Source organism: Podarcis tiliguerta (genome assembly GCF_965153285.1).
Source record: "Podarcis tiliguerta genome assembly, chromosome: 3".
In the NCBI taxonomy this organism is placed as follows: domain Eukaryota; kingdom Metazoa; phylum Chordata; class Lepidosauria; order Squamata; family Lacertidae; genus Podarcis; species Podarcis tiliguerta.
The window spans coordinates 59,594,239-59,607,207 of record NC_139536.1 but is presented as its reverse complement, the minus strand read 5'-3'; the positions used below and the strand labels follow the sequence as shown (position 1 = coordinate 59,607,207).

Here is a 12,969-nt window from a genome sequence, read left to right as displayed (position 1 = left end):
AAACCTAGGCACTGGTGCAGGCTTCACACTTCTACAGTAATCAGTTGGATTTGCATGCTTAACTGTGACTGGATTGTTTCCTGTGGGCTTTGCTTTTACAAACAGTGAGATTTCTTAATTGTTTTAAGCTGTCTTTTTTATACCATTTCAATTAAGGAACAGTGAGGTATTGATGCCAACATTAATTAAGCATTTTAAGATGGCTTAGGCCTGATGCACCTCCGTTTAGTGAATGCTTCTTCTCTTGCCAAGTTGATAATCTTTGGATGGGCTGCACCATGAAACTTTTTTGTAATGAAACCTAGACTTCCTTTTTTTTCTTTCCTCACATGAAGCTAACTATTTAACTCAGTAGTGGGTTTATCTGGACAGAGAGCATCACTTGCTGTGCTGGGTGTTGCCACTTTTAGAATTCTCTTTACAGTCCTGGGTTAAGGATATATAAAGAACTGCCTTGTAGCAAATGAGGCCTTCAACCCTTCTAACCCCCTGCTGCCTGCTCTGTGTTGTGAATGGATGCAGTTTATGAGCTCCTCAACATTTTACACAGTTCTGCTGTGGGAAATCCAGAGTCTGGGACATCTACATGTGCAAATTGTGTGCCCTGCTGCTATGTTACGTCCCCTTCCTAAATTGGCCCAGGGCTTTAACAAGTTGGCATTATTTGTTTTTGTAGGTGTTCATGTTAGACACCCAGTGCTCCCCCAAAACGCCAAACAACAAAGAAGGGTTTGAGCATGCTCAGTCCTGTGTGCTCATCATCGAGTTGCCTCCTGACAAGAAGCCCAATGGCCATACGCAGAAAAGGTAAGGTGACTTGTTTATTACGAGACCCAGAAGGCAAAGCAGGACATGAGACAGGTGCAGGAAATAAAGGGAAAGTCTGCACATCTATTTAAATCTGGGCAGATTTGTTTCTTGTGGCAAAGCATGAAAGGCAATCCGTGCTGACCCTCAAGAAGCACTTTTTCTCATCCTGTCATCCCAGTCTTCACTCAAGCTAAACACTTGCCATGATTGGCCATGTTGAACACTTACCTTGGTCCCAGTAGCTTGCATTAGATGCAGGCCTTCATTGCAGATCTTAGACTCCCATCTGTAATGCAGAATACAAACCAGTCACAGTATATGGGGAAAGTGCAGGATATTTAGTAAACATGGCTTCACAAGCAGTTATTGCAGAAAGCCATGGCTCTTACATCTGAATTGCTATAATTATTATTAAAGGCATTTTGTAACAACAGTGAGCAACATTTTATGAATATATATAAGCATTCTCTTTCTGGATCAGAACTAGCCCCAGCACTCTGTTTTGTAGCCAGATGCCTTACCAAATGATGTTGAATTGATGCTTGCCTCTGTTGCATGTCTGGCAATCAGTTGCAATGCCTCTGTTCATTCAGCTAGCATGGTTAATAGTTGTTGTTAGGTCTCTCTTTCACGGCTGGGAGATGGTCAAGAATAGGGGTGAAGGGAAAACGCACCGCCTCTTCTACAGCTGTGCAAACTGCCTCCCTCCCTGCCCCCCAATTCTTCCGGAGGGCTTGTCGTGACTGATTTTGGAAGTTTCTTTAGAGTTACTTCTGCCTCCTCTTCTCCCCCTTTACTGCAGTAGCAAAGCAAGTGTCTGCTACAGCTTTGCAGCACATAGTGTGGAAGATGAGGAACGCAGGAAGAAGGTGCCTTATATTGAGTCAGAGCATTGTTCCATCTACACTGAATGGCATTGGCTCTCCACATTTTCAGGGGCTTCTCCCATCCTAACCTGGGATCGAACAGGGGATTGAACCAAGCACCTTCTGCATGTAAAGCATGTGCTGTAGCACGGAGCTACAATTGTTCCCCTGGGGTTTTCTGCTATAACGATTTTATAGCCTAATCAGTCACTCTTGAGCCAGAGAAAATAATGTTCATGCTGCCCATGTTGTGCCTACACAGAAAACACTGTGATAAAAAATAGATGATGTATGAAGGGGACCTTACTGCCTAATTTGTTTTAGCTGCTTGATCCATAGTAAAGTATGGCTGCTCCCTGTTGATAAGGCTTGCTGCAACAGTGAGTTGTTTGTTTGCTTGCTTGCTTGCTTACGCCTGTCTTGCATGCACAGCTCTGTAACCGTGCTGGCCTTTTGTAGAGTTCCTCTTTTCCTATCTGATTTTCTTTCCTTTCTTTTTTTTGAATGCCGCCCATCAATGCACAGGAAGCTTGGGTAAGGGAGCATTTCAGCCTAATGCAAAAGGCAAAATAAAAGTCCTTGATTTAATATCTATTCTCTTCCACAGAAATTACCGTTTTAGCTAGGCAGTCCTAGCAATAAAAGAAACTGCTGTTTGCCAACCGCCTAGGTTGAAAGGTTACATATTCCGCCCCCTCCCAATTCTCAGGCTGGTTTTTGCCAAGAATTGGGCCAGTGCAGCTGTAGCTGCAACCGCTTGATGTGCTGGAACCTCTGTCTGAAATGTTCTTGGAATGGGAGGTTTCACTCCCACAAGAAAGTTTCATGTATATAGTCCCCTCACCACAGTGTTGTGTGAGTGCACGAAATATGGGGGACTCTCCCGCCCCCATCCACAATGCTGGCACATTTCAATATGTCACTGTATGATTTGCATGCACTTTAAAAGGGAAGCACAGCCCCAGAGCCCTTTCACCACTGAGCTGAAGTCCGCATGCAGCTGGGGCACAACACTTTGGACAAACATCAGCTTCTGCCTCGAGAATTTCTATAGTGGGTCACTTTTGATGAGGCCCATGAAATGAATGCCAGAGTGCAACCACTAGAGAGTGTCACAGCACAAGAGAAGGAATATATTTTTCAAGGACGTGGGCAGAAATGGAAGGCCTGGGAGCTGGGGGAAGAGATTCAAGCTCAGAAAACAAATTTCAAGGTAGCTACATTTCCATGAGGCTGACTGGATGCAGAACAAACTGATTTGTTTGTTTTCATTCATGCTCAAATAATATATGCTAGCTTTGTGTTCCTAATTACTGCTGCAATCCTATGCATTGTTATTTGGAAGTAACTCATTGGTACTTATTCCCAGGTAATTGAGTTTATGACTGCAGCCAAAGACTTAACCTTTTATTTTCTTTATGCACACAAAATAGAGAATAGCACACTGTCCAGACCATCATCTGACCCATATCTATAAACTTATTCATGGTGGTAAATAGGCCAAATATCCACTGTGGCTTGAATGTTTGGCCTTTCATTTGTATTCTTTGGTGCGATATCATGGTATACATACATCCAGTTTTCCCCTGATAAATTCCCTTATAAAAACCCTGGGGTGTTGTTCACTTGCCTCCATTTTCAAATAATATTTTGTTTAACGTTACATTGCTATAATAATGAATTATCCATGTTACAAAACACATATTAATGTATAAATAGAAGACTAACGTAAATGTTGAGGATTTTGTATGACAACTCTTTAAAGCAAATATGAGGAACCTATCACCCTTCAGGTGTTGCTGGACTGCAACTCCCATCATCCCTGAGTTTCGGCTATCTGAGCTAGGACTCTTGGGACTTGAGAGTCCAGTGGCGTGTGGAGGGGCACAGGTTTCCCAAACCCTGATGTCAAAGAATATGTCTCCTTGGAGGAAAGGTGGCGTATTAATATAATAAATAAAAACATTTTAATTTGCGGGGAGTGTTAAATTCAGTTTGGGTCAAAATTGTAGGAGAATGCAGCAAGAAAATGGATTGTGCATGTTGCCTGGACAATATTGATCCAGAGCAACTTTTCTCAACTTGGTGCCCTTCAGGTGTTCTGGACTACAGTCCACATCAGCCCCAATCAACATTGCCAATAGCAATTATAGGAATTATAGTCCAGAATATCTGGAACAGTACCTGGTTAAGGAAGGTTGGCACAGAGATAATGTTTTGAGGAATTTTTTGTAAGTAGCTATCATAATGATTGTGATATAGTTATAAGTTCACCAGCTGGAGTTCCTTGGAGGAGCAGTAGGATATAAATTCAAGTGATTTAAAAATATTATTGAGATACTCAGTGTGTTTGTCATTCCTTCCCCAACCCCTTCCACCTTTTGGCTGCATGAAGCATCCCTTTCAGAACAATCGTAGTGAGCCTGCTGTCCCACCAAGTGCTGCTACAGAATTTGTACGATATTTTGTTGGAAGAGTTTGTGAAAGGGCCCTCGCACTCTGAAGAGAAGGCTGCGCACCAACCACCGGAAACTAAACTGGCAGGCTTCCTCAGGTACATTTCTATGCAGAACTTGGCTGTCATCTTTGACTTGCTGCTGGATTCCTACCGGACAGCCAGAGAGTTTGATACGAGGACTGGGCTGAAGTGCCTGCTCAAAAAGGTCTCTGGCATTGGTGGAGCTGCCAACTTGTACCGCCAATCGGCAATGAGCTTCAACATTTACTTCCATGCCTTGATCTGCGCTATTATGACCAACCAGGAAAACATCACTGCAGAGCAGGTGAAGAAAATCCTCTTTGAAGATGACGAAAGAAGCACCGATTCATCCCAACAGTGCTCTTCGGAAGACGAAGACATTTTTGAAGAGACGGCCCAAGTAAGCCCACCAAGGGGGAAGGAGAAGAGGCAGTGGAGAGCCAGGCTGCCATCTCTGAGTGTCCAGCCTGTCAGCAATGCAGACTGGGCTTGGTTAATCAAAAGGCTTCATAAGCTCTGCATGGAGTTATGCAACAACTATATTCAAATGCATCTGGATTTGGAAAGCAGTGCTGATGAGCTCCCGGTCTTCCGAGGGGACCCCTTCTTCATCCTTCCGTCCTTCCAATCTGAAACATCCACCCCATCTACCGGAGGCCTCTCTGGGAAGGACACCCCTTCGGAAGATGACAAAAGCCAAATTAGGGATTCCCTGACGGAGAATGTCACTCCCAAAGGAGGGAGTGGAGATATACTGCTGCTTCCGCCCTTGAGTCCCAAAACAGAGAAGAAAGACCAAGGCAGGAGAAAAGAGTGGTGGGAGAGCGCTGGCAACAAAATCTACACCATCGCCACAGACAAAACTATATCGAAGCTCATGACAGAATATAAGAAAAGGAAACAGCAGCATAACCTGGCCACTTTTGCCAAAGAGATGAAAGTCGACAAGAAAGGGGACCCGCTCAGCACCAGAGGGCCAGATTCCCCCCTCCCACAAAGGCCTCAAAATCTGGTTGATCAGGGCCAAATGAGGCACTCCTTCAGTGCAGGGCCAGAGATTTTGAGACAGGAGAAGAGGTCACGCTCTGGGTCAACGGTCAGTTCACTCAACATATCCGTCCGGGATGGGGAGGCGCAAATACAGGTAAGAAAACAGCCTGACGGAGAAACTTAAAATGGAAGAAAATATGCCTTTTCAATTGCAGTAGTTGTTTTCCTCGTGTGGGATTAAGCAGAAAGCAGGTCTTCCGGAAATATGCATTCATTATTGTAGAATATCACACACACTTGTGCTTGCAGGGGCAGCCTTAAGCACTGGGCACTTGGGGTAAAATATTAAGGTGTCCCATACAGCCACACCCACCTGCCCACTGACCCTTGCAACCTCTGAGCCAGAGCAGCCATTATACCCCATGTTCTATCAAGCTTCAGGTTCTTTGTGAGTTTCTTATGGTAACTTCCAGCCTCAACAGGAGGTTTGTGACACTTCCTACAATAACTTGGCTTATCCAGTACTTTCCATTGCTGTCCCTTGCCTTGCTTTTAGTTTTTCATTTTAGTGTGTTTGCCACACCAGCTACTCCTTCATGCATCTCGGCCTTACCAAAGTGAATCATATACATGGTGAACCAAGATGGCTTGGGGTGGAAAAGTTAATTATAGGACTAGCCCTCAGTGGCAGGCTGTGTTTTGAACCTTAAAGACTTTTTCATTGGGCAACTTAAGTTTGATGCTGACGTTTTTCAGAAATTACTTCATATTTACATTATGAGCTATATTCTTCACGATGTTTTTACACAGCTATATAGTTACAGATTTCCTCTCTCCCTGTATCATTTTAGGCATGGACCAACATGGTATTGACAGTTCTTAACCAGATTCAGGCCCTTCCAGACCAGATCTTCACAGCTCTCCAGCCAGCTGTGTTCCCTTTCATCAGTCAGCTGACTTGTCATGTGACTGACATTCGAGTTCGCCAGGCTGTGAGAGAATGGTTGGGCAGAGTGGGCAGAGTGTATGACATTATTGTGTAGTAGACACTGGATGCAGTACCCACTAGAGAATGAATTGAAGGCATACAAATATAAAGTGCAGTTACTGAAATGTTATCTTTTGAAAGTGATGAGGTAACTGTCTACTTGCTGGTAATTAGAAACTGGCAACATCTGTCCCATGCCGTTAACTGCTTAAGAGCACAGTTCAATCTTGCTCATGCCTACAAGAGCATGTAGTAACCACAGTGTGCTTATACATCAAGTATCCCAAAATAATACTGTATATTAAATCTGAAAATGCTGTTTTAAGTCAGGCTGATATATGAAAACTCAGTATATTGATGTTGCATATTTTTCAAAGAGTGAAGTATTTCTCCACAGGGAAATGGTAGTGGAATGAAGGTGGCACAAAATGGACACCGTCACAAAAGTAGGCTGGATACAGAACAACCAAAGTGAGAGCCTGCTTTCACAAACCTTCACTGTGGCATCAACATCTTCCCACTCTAGTACAATTTTGAATTAAGTACATTCTGAATGCAAGCTCTTTGATTTTCTGAAGAGTACAACAGATGCATAGGTGTCTTTAGTATAGAACCTTTTTGTGCCCCCAAAACTGGCAGACTGACATTTGAAAGTATCTCAATTTAAAAAAGAACAAAAAACAAATTGATGGAACTCAATGAGCTGTTTCAATAAATTGTTCATGTAAAACGTGACGTGAAAAACAGATGACCCGAATTCAAAAACTGATACATTTTCAAAATTCACAGTGCACATTTCATTTTCTATCACACACCAGGGTTGTGGTGAGAATCAGCTGTGCACTGGCTTCTGAGCCCTTTTAATGTGATTTGGTGACATCCTAGATGTGGATGCGGTATGGTGTGATATGGCAAGAGCAGCTTGCCTGGTGGAGCATCGGTGTTGCTGACCAAGAGGAGGGACGAGCAACTGTGTAGTTGGGGCTGTGCTGTCACACAGCCCTTATCACACCTTTCCTCTTCCTCCCAGAAGTGATAGCAACACTCCTACTGGAAGGCTGTTCCTGCAGTTCTGCCCCACTGGGGGAAGGACTGTTATGCTGGAAGCTGTCTAGGGAGGAAATAGTTAATCCTGCATAGGATAACACATGCCAAAAGCCATAGACTTCTAAGAGGTTTCGCCTCCTTTGATGTCAAGCCAAAGGTCTTTAAGTAAGGGAAAAGATCATAAATATGACTACAGAAAAGAAACATAAAGCTGCAACTTGCCTGTTTTCTACAACAGCTGCCTTGTCCCATTCCTACATTGTAGGTGAATATGTCGGATGCTTGACTACTGCCCCAGAATTCTCTCTGTGGCCTCCTCAATTTGTTTTTTCTCCATGAAAAGAAATAAAATAATTATGTAGGTTTGGCAGGTGGTACCCATTTTATGCTCTCATCTGTCCTGTGAGGCTGCTTAGTTTGAGAAAAGGGTAAAGCAGCCTTCATATCGGAACAGGGATTTGAACAGAGACCTTTCACCCTGGTCCTCTTAAATCTACTTCCTTTATCCAAGCTGTCTAGCATACACAGCTAAATATATAGTCCATTAATTAGAAAAGGGCCTATAAAATATGGGTGTGGCCACCTTTATTTATATGCCACAGTTATATATTGCTTATCTCCCACTGCATTCAAGGTGGTCCATAATTTTGAAAAATTGCTTGCATTTTAATCGGTATGATGCAAAAGCGAAAGTACTCTGCGGGACAGTTCTGTGCAAGGACAAACCAAGTGGTAGCTGTTCCTAGCCTAGCTGAAAGAGTAGCACTTGCTGTCCCAGCTCTGCCTCTGGTGCAGAATGGTGACTGCTGAGAGCAGCTCCCATAGGGGAGCAGCCAGCTGGGTTTGGCCCTAGATAAGCATATGGAGAGGGTTATCCCATAGGGGAGCAGCCAGCTGGGTTTGGCCCTAGATAAGCATATGGCCCTAGATAAGCATATGGAGAGGGACGCGGGTGGCGCTGTGGGTTAAAGCCTCAGTGCCTAGGGCTTGCTGATTGAAAGGTCGGCGGTTCGAATCCCCGCAGCGGGGTGCGCTCCCGCTGTTCGGTCCCAGCGCCTGCCAACCTAGCAGTTCGAAAGCACCCCCGGGTGCAAGTAGATAAATAGGGACCGCTTACTAGCGGGAAGGTAAACCGCGTTTCCGTGTGCGGCTCTGGCTCGCCAGAGCAGCGATGTCACGCTGGCCACGTGACCCAGAAGTGTCTTCGGACAGCGCTGGCCCCCGGCCTCTTGAGTGAGATGGGCGCACAACCCTAGAGTCTGTCAAGACTGGCCCGTATGGGCAGGGGTACCTTTACCTTTACCTTTAAGCATATGGAGAGAGGACTTGCTGCCACCCTACCCAAGTGATAGCTGGCCTCATCCAACATAGGAGGCCTCACGTCTTAATTATTTCTAAAACACAACAGCTAACCCTCAAATCCATTTGGCACATGGCCCCATACACATGTCCATCACATACCCAGGAGATCAGACTGAGTCAATGACGACCTCAAAAACAGGGTGCACAGATTGCAAGGCTGATGCAACTATACAGGTAAGCCTTGCAAGAGCAGGTGTTTTTTTAAAGACCCCCAACAAAGTAATGTGTGATCTCAGGGTCACTTGCAGTGTCAAAGATGATGATGCTGAGGACAACTTTTGGATGGCACATCACAGCCTCTCATGCCAGCCCTGAATATTGGTCTCATTAATTGAACTGAAAAGGGGTGAGTCTTCATCAGCCTGATTTATGATGCATTGCAGTTTGCCTTGGACAAAAATTCCCGTACTCCTCGCTCTTTGTTTGTATGTGAAATGAATGGGAGACTATGAATGTACACAATCTCACAGCTGCTGAATCCTTGTAACTATATTATGGAATTCTTTGTCAAAGAAGCTGCTACTGTGCCCGAATTTGATTGTTTTGTTCTTTTTTTTCCATTTTCCATTTAAATATGCAGTGTTTCTATGGCTCTTTGTGAAGTTGGAATTTTTTAGGGGAACATTTTCAAGTGATGCACGCCTACTTTGTTTGTTAGTTGGATTTTATATGCAATTCTAGCTTGTCCCCTGTAAGCGTCTATTTAACGGAGTCATTAAATAGAGAGAGAAAGATATACAACACTCAGGATTTCTGCATCTGTTCTACTGAATGCCAAAAAATAGTAATTCCTGGATTGCTAACAGAGGGGTCGCCCCCCCCCCCCCCCGGTACAATGAAGTATATGTTACATGTGAACCAATATTGTGAATTGCACATGTTGAGAAGATAAGTGTGGCATGACAAGATTTTTATGGCCATTATTACAGGAAAGACAAAAGTGGACTATTGTTACTTTTCTTAAGGAGCTGAGGCAGTACAGCCACCAACTGCAGAAGCCACCTTAAACCATTCCTGATTGCAGCTGCCCAGCAGATCAGGATGTTTACCCCACATTGCATCCATCCTCTCTCTTTGGATGCCAGAAGCAAAGCAAACCATATAAGCTGGCCTTCAACATAAAGGTATGGGAAGTTTTGGCTGGTGAGCGGGGTAGAACAGGATAGAAGCACCACATAGGGGGGATTGTCGAGGGGTTATGCACTAGGTGGATCAAATGGAAACTCATTTTGGTGGCTTAACAGAACGCAGTAGCATTGTTAGGAGTGGAGGTGGTCTGGACTTTTCGGCTGACCTTGAAAAGCTGCTATAGCCTTAGGTGATAATGAAATATATTGCATAGACTCAGAGGGCAAATGTCAAATCAGTCATGAACCACAAAGGCAAGTCTTATGGGTGTGGCAATGTCCCTTTTGAGCTTCCTTCTCTGGCAGCAAAAGGCTTCCCAGTCACATTCAATGGAAGGAGACACTTAATAAGCTCACTGGCCAAGTTGCACCTTCTGCTACTATGAACTAGAAAGTTCTTATGAGCAAAGAGTTACATATGCATGGCTGATCTTGCAAAGCATCCATGCTCCTCTAGTGGACATGGCAAGGCATAGGAACTCATTGAACCTTTGCTTTCTCCCACCCAATCTCAAAACAGGGGATCTTGGGCAATGCCACACACAGCATTATGTGCATTAAAGCCTGCGCCATTTCACAATGAAAAGCTCCTGTGATTATATAACATGGCACACATTATTATTATTATTATTATTATTATTATTATTATTATTATTAAATGTATTAGTTGCCCTCCACCAACAGGTCCCAGAGCACATTACAACAATTAAAAATTTAGAATTAAAAATTTAGAATTAAGAGCGGAAGGAGTAGGGTGGGTCCTGAAAACAAGTATCTCAGGTGTCAAAGGCCAGGGGGCAGAGGATGGAACTTGTACATTACAAAAATCAGAGCGGCAGCCCTGTGTCAGGCTTGCTCCTCCACCTCCATTCTGTGTAGTGCAACTTCTCTCATGTCCAGTGATCTCTGCTGTATAAGTATTTTTCTGCTAAGACCTGGGGGCAATGCTGTGAGAAAATGCTGTGAGCAGCAAGATAAGGGGCAGGGTGTAATACAAGTCAGAGAGAGAAGACTTAGCACAGGGCTATCATATTGGATCTTGTTTGTTCGTCTAAATATAGTTCTGCCCACAGAGAACACTCCATCTTAACTAAAATGGAAAAGATGCTGTACTACAGAACTGCAACGTCATTCTTAGAGCAACGAAGCTGCTTATTTATATGGCAAGAGTCTCTTCCAGCAATGGCTACTGTCTACCATTTGGGATACAGTGCCAAGCTAAATGGATAGAAACCACTTTTCTATTTATTGCTAAGAAGTGAAAGCCCCAAAGGACTGTTCGTTCTCTTATGCCAAAGATACAACTCGCTCAAAACTGAATATAACAACAACAAAATTGACTTGGCTTTCATTATGGAGCCTTGCTCCATTTCACATATAGGTAGAAAATCACAGGAATCCAAAATGTATTGAAGACTACAAATGGGTAAACCCAGCCTTTTTGGCCTATAAGATGATTGTAGCCTTTTGCAAGCATAATTCGCAGAGCACTGAAGGCCTGCAATTTGGGAGGAGGTTGGTAGGTAAGAATGACCAGGAAAGATGCAGTAGAGCCATGTATGTTCCCCTTGGTTCAATGTCAGTGCGCTCTGTATAAGCAGAGTGGCCATATAGAGTCAGCATATGCCTACACAACTATGAATATATGTTATTAAACTTTCCTTGAATCCTGCCCCATCTTTCCTTGTGATGTTAAATTAAAATGACTTCCCTAGTCCCCTTTCCTCTTTTCTTGTGAAACAGATTTGTTCCGTCCCCCCCCCCCCGTGTCTATGTTGAACAGTTCGTTGTAAACCACTTTACAAAATGTATTTTGTGTATATTTTGTTCAAAGGGAATTCTTAAAGGAAGATATTTTAAAACAAATAAACTATTTATGTTGCTCGTGTTGTAGAATAAAGTAAATCCAAAATTCAACTACTTGGAGGTGTGTGTTGTTTTTGCCGTATCAGCAACGGGGAGCATATTATGCGGCAGATGTTTATACATATAAAAAGTTGACGTAAGGAACTCCTTCTCCATCTCTGACACAATTTGAGACAGATGAACACTCAGAAGGATGACTACCACAGAAAAAAACCCACGGTTCTCATTGTTTGTGTACACCCACAGGAAGAATGCATGGACTTCGGATGGGCTGATTGACAAGCAGGATTGCCAGTATCCCACCTCTACCTCATCTCATTATAACCTTTAGTGCGCTTTTTTCCTCTCTGTGGCTTCTTACAGAGGAAAAGCGAGTGGGGAGCTGACAATCCACCCTACTGAAGCCATTTCTACGGCAGAGAATTACTAGAGGCCTGCTGAGAGGGATTATTTTGATAAACAGGAAGATGGGCAGAAGCATTTAGGAAGCTTCTCTGTGGAAGCGTATTAATAACTGCATGAGATTATGGCTCTGGAAGTTTTGGGGGCTCAATATTGGGAAGGCTGCACCCGACGCTTCCTAAGCAAACTTGGCCCTCTAGCTGTTTTTGGACCACAACTCCCATCATCCCTAGCTAACAGGACCAGTGGTCAGGGATGATGGGAATTGTAGTCCCAAAACAGCTGGAGTTTGGCCATGCCTGACCTAAAGCTTGTGCTGTATATCACCATCATCTTGATCTATAGATTTCTCATCTGAGTGAGTTTGATTTTCTTTCTCTCCACCTAAAGACAGCTTGACTTATGCAGCTGCACTGTTCATTCTCTGTTCAGAAGAGCACTGCCCACTTTTCTTTACAGAAGGGAGGACCATTACTGAATGAAGTCATGCAGGAATATTATTCAGACAGGAAACACATACAAATGGAGGTCAACGGAAGACGATGGGGTTGGCTGCTGGCATTAAAGGGGTGCATTGCTTAACTTGTTTCCCCTTTCCCACCTATATACAGTAGTTCCCTTCTTAAAAATAAAAGGCATGTCAAGGTTAAAGTGATTACTAATGTGGCCCTTATGAGGTACTATTCTGTAGACATCTCTGAAAACAATTGGAAATATCAAGGACTCCCATAACAGAAGCAAAAAAGTTTCATCTCAGAAATCATTTGCATGGCTGAATACCCAGAGTAGCCAACAAGACTACACAGCATTTGATTTTCTTCTGGCTCATTCCCCGAGTGATTACTAACCTTCCTGACATTTCATTTTACAGCTTCTTCATATATTTTTCAGAGGCCCAGTGTAATTACGATAATCTAGTCTCCTGCCTTATGTTACAAAATCAATACAGTTTTACCCACTTGTCCCCTCAAAGTCCATGGCACCTCATTGTGGCTGCTCTCAGGCCTCGCGGGTGTGTCAGCAACTGCAGTG

The 12,969-nt window shown here is 43.7% G+C and overlaps 1 protein-coding gene across 1 annotated transcript in view; it reads left to right on the top strand.

Annotated features, from left to right (window-relative positions):
- Positions 1 to 11,586, top strand: part of ARFGEF3 (ARFGEF family member 3) — a 73,926-nt gene extending 62,340 nt beyond the window's left edge. The window contains exons 32-35 of the mRNA XM_083434727.1: positions 677 to 807; positions 4,072 to 5,299; positions 5,997 to 8,050; positions 8,502 to 11,586. Coding sequence (XP_083290853.1) covers positions 677 to 807; positions 4,072 to 5,299; positions 5,997 to 6,188 — 1,551 coding nt within the window. The 3' untranslated portion in view covers positions 6,189 to 8,050; positions 8,502 to 11,586. The remainder of the gene's footprint in view (positions 1 to 676; positions 808 to 4,071; positions 5,300 to 5,996; positions 8,051 to 8,501) is intronic.
- Positions 11,587 to 12,969: the final 1,383 nt, after the last annotated feature.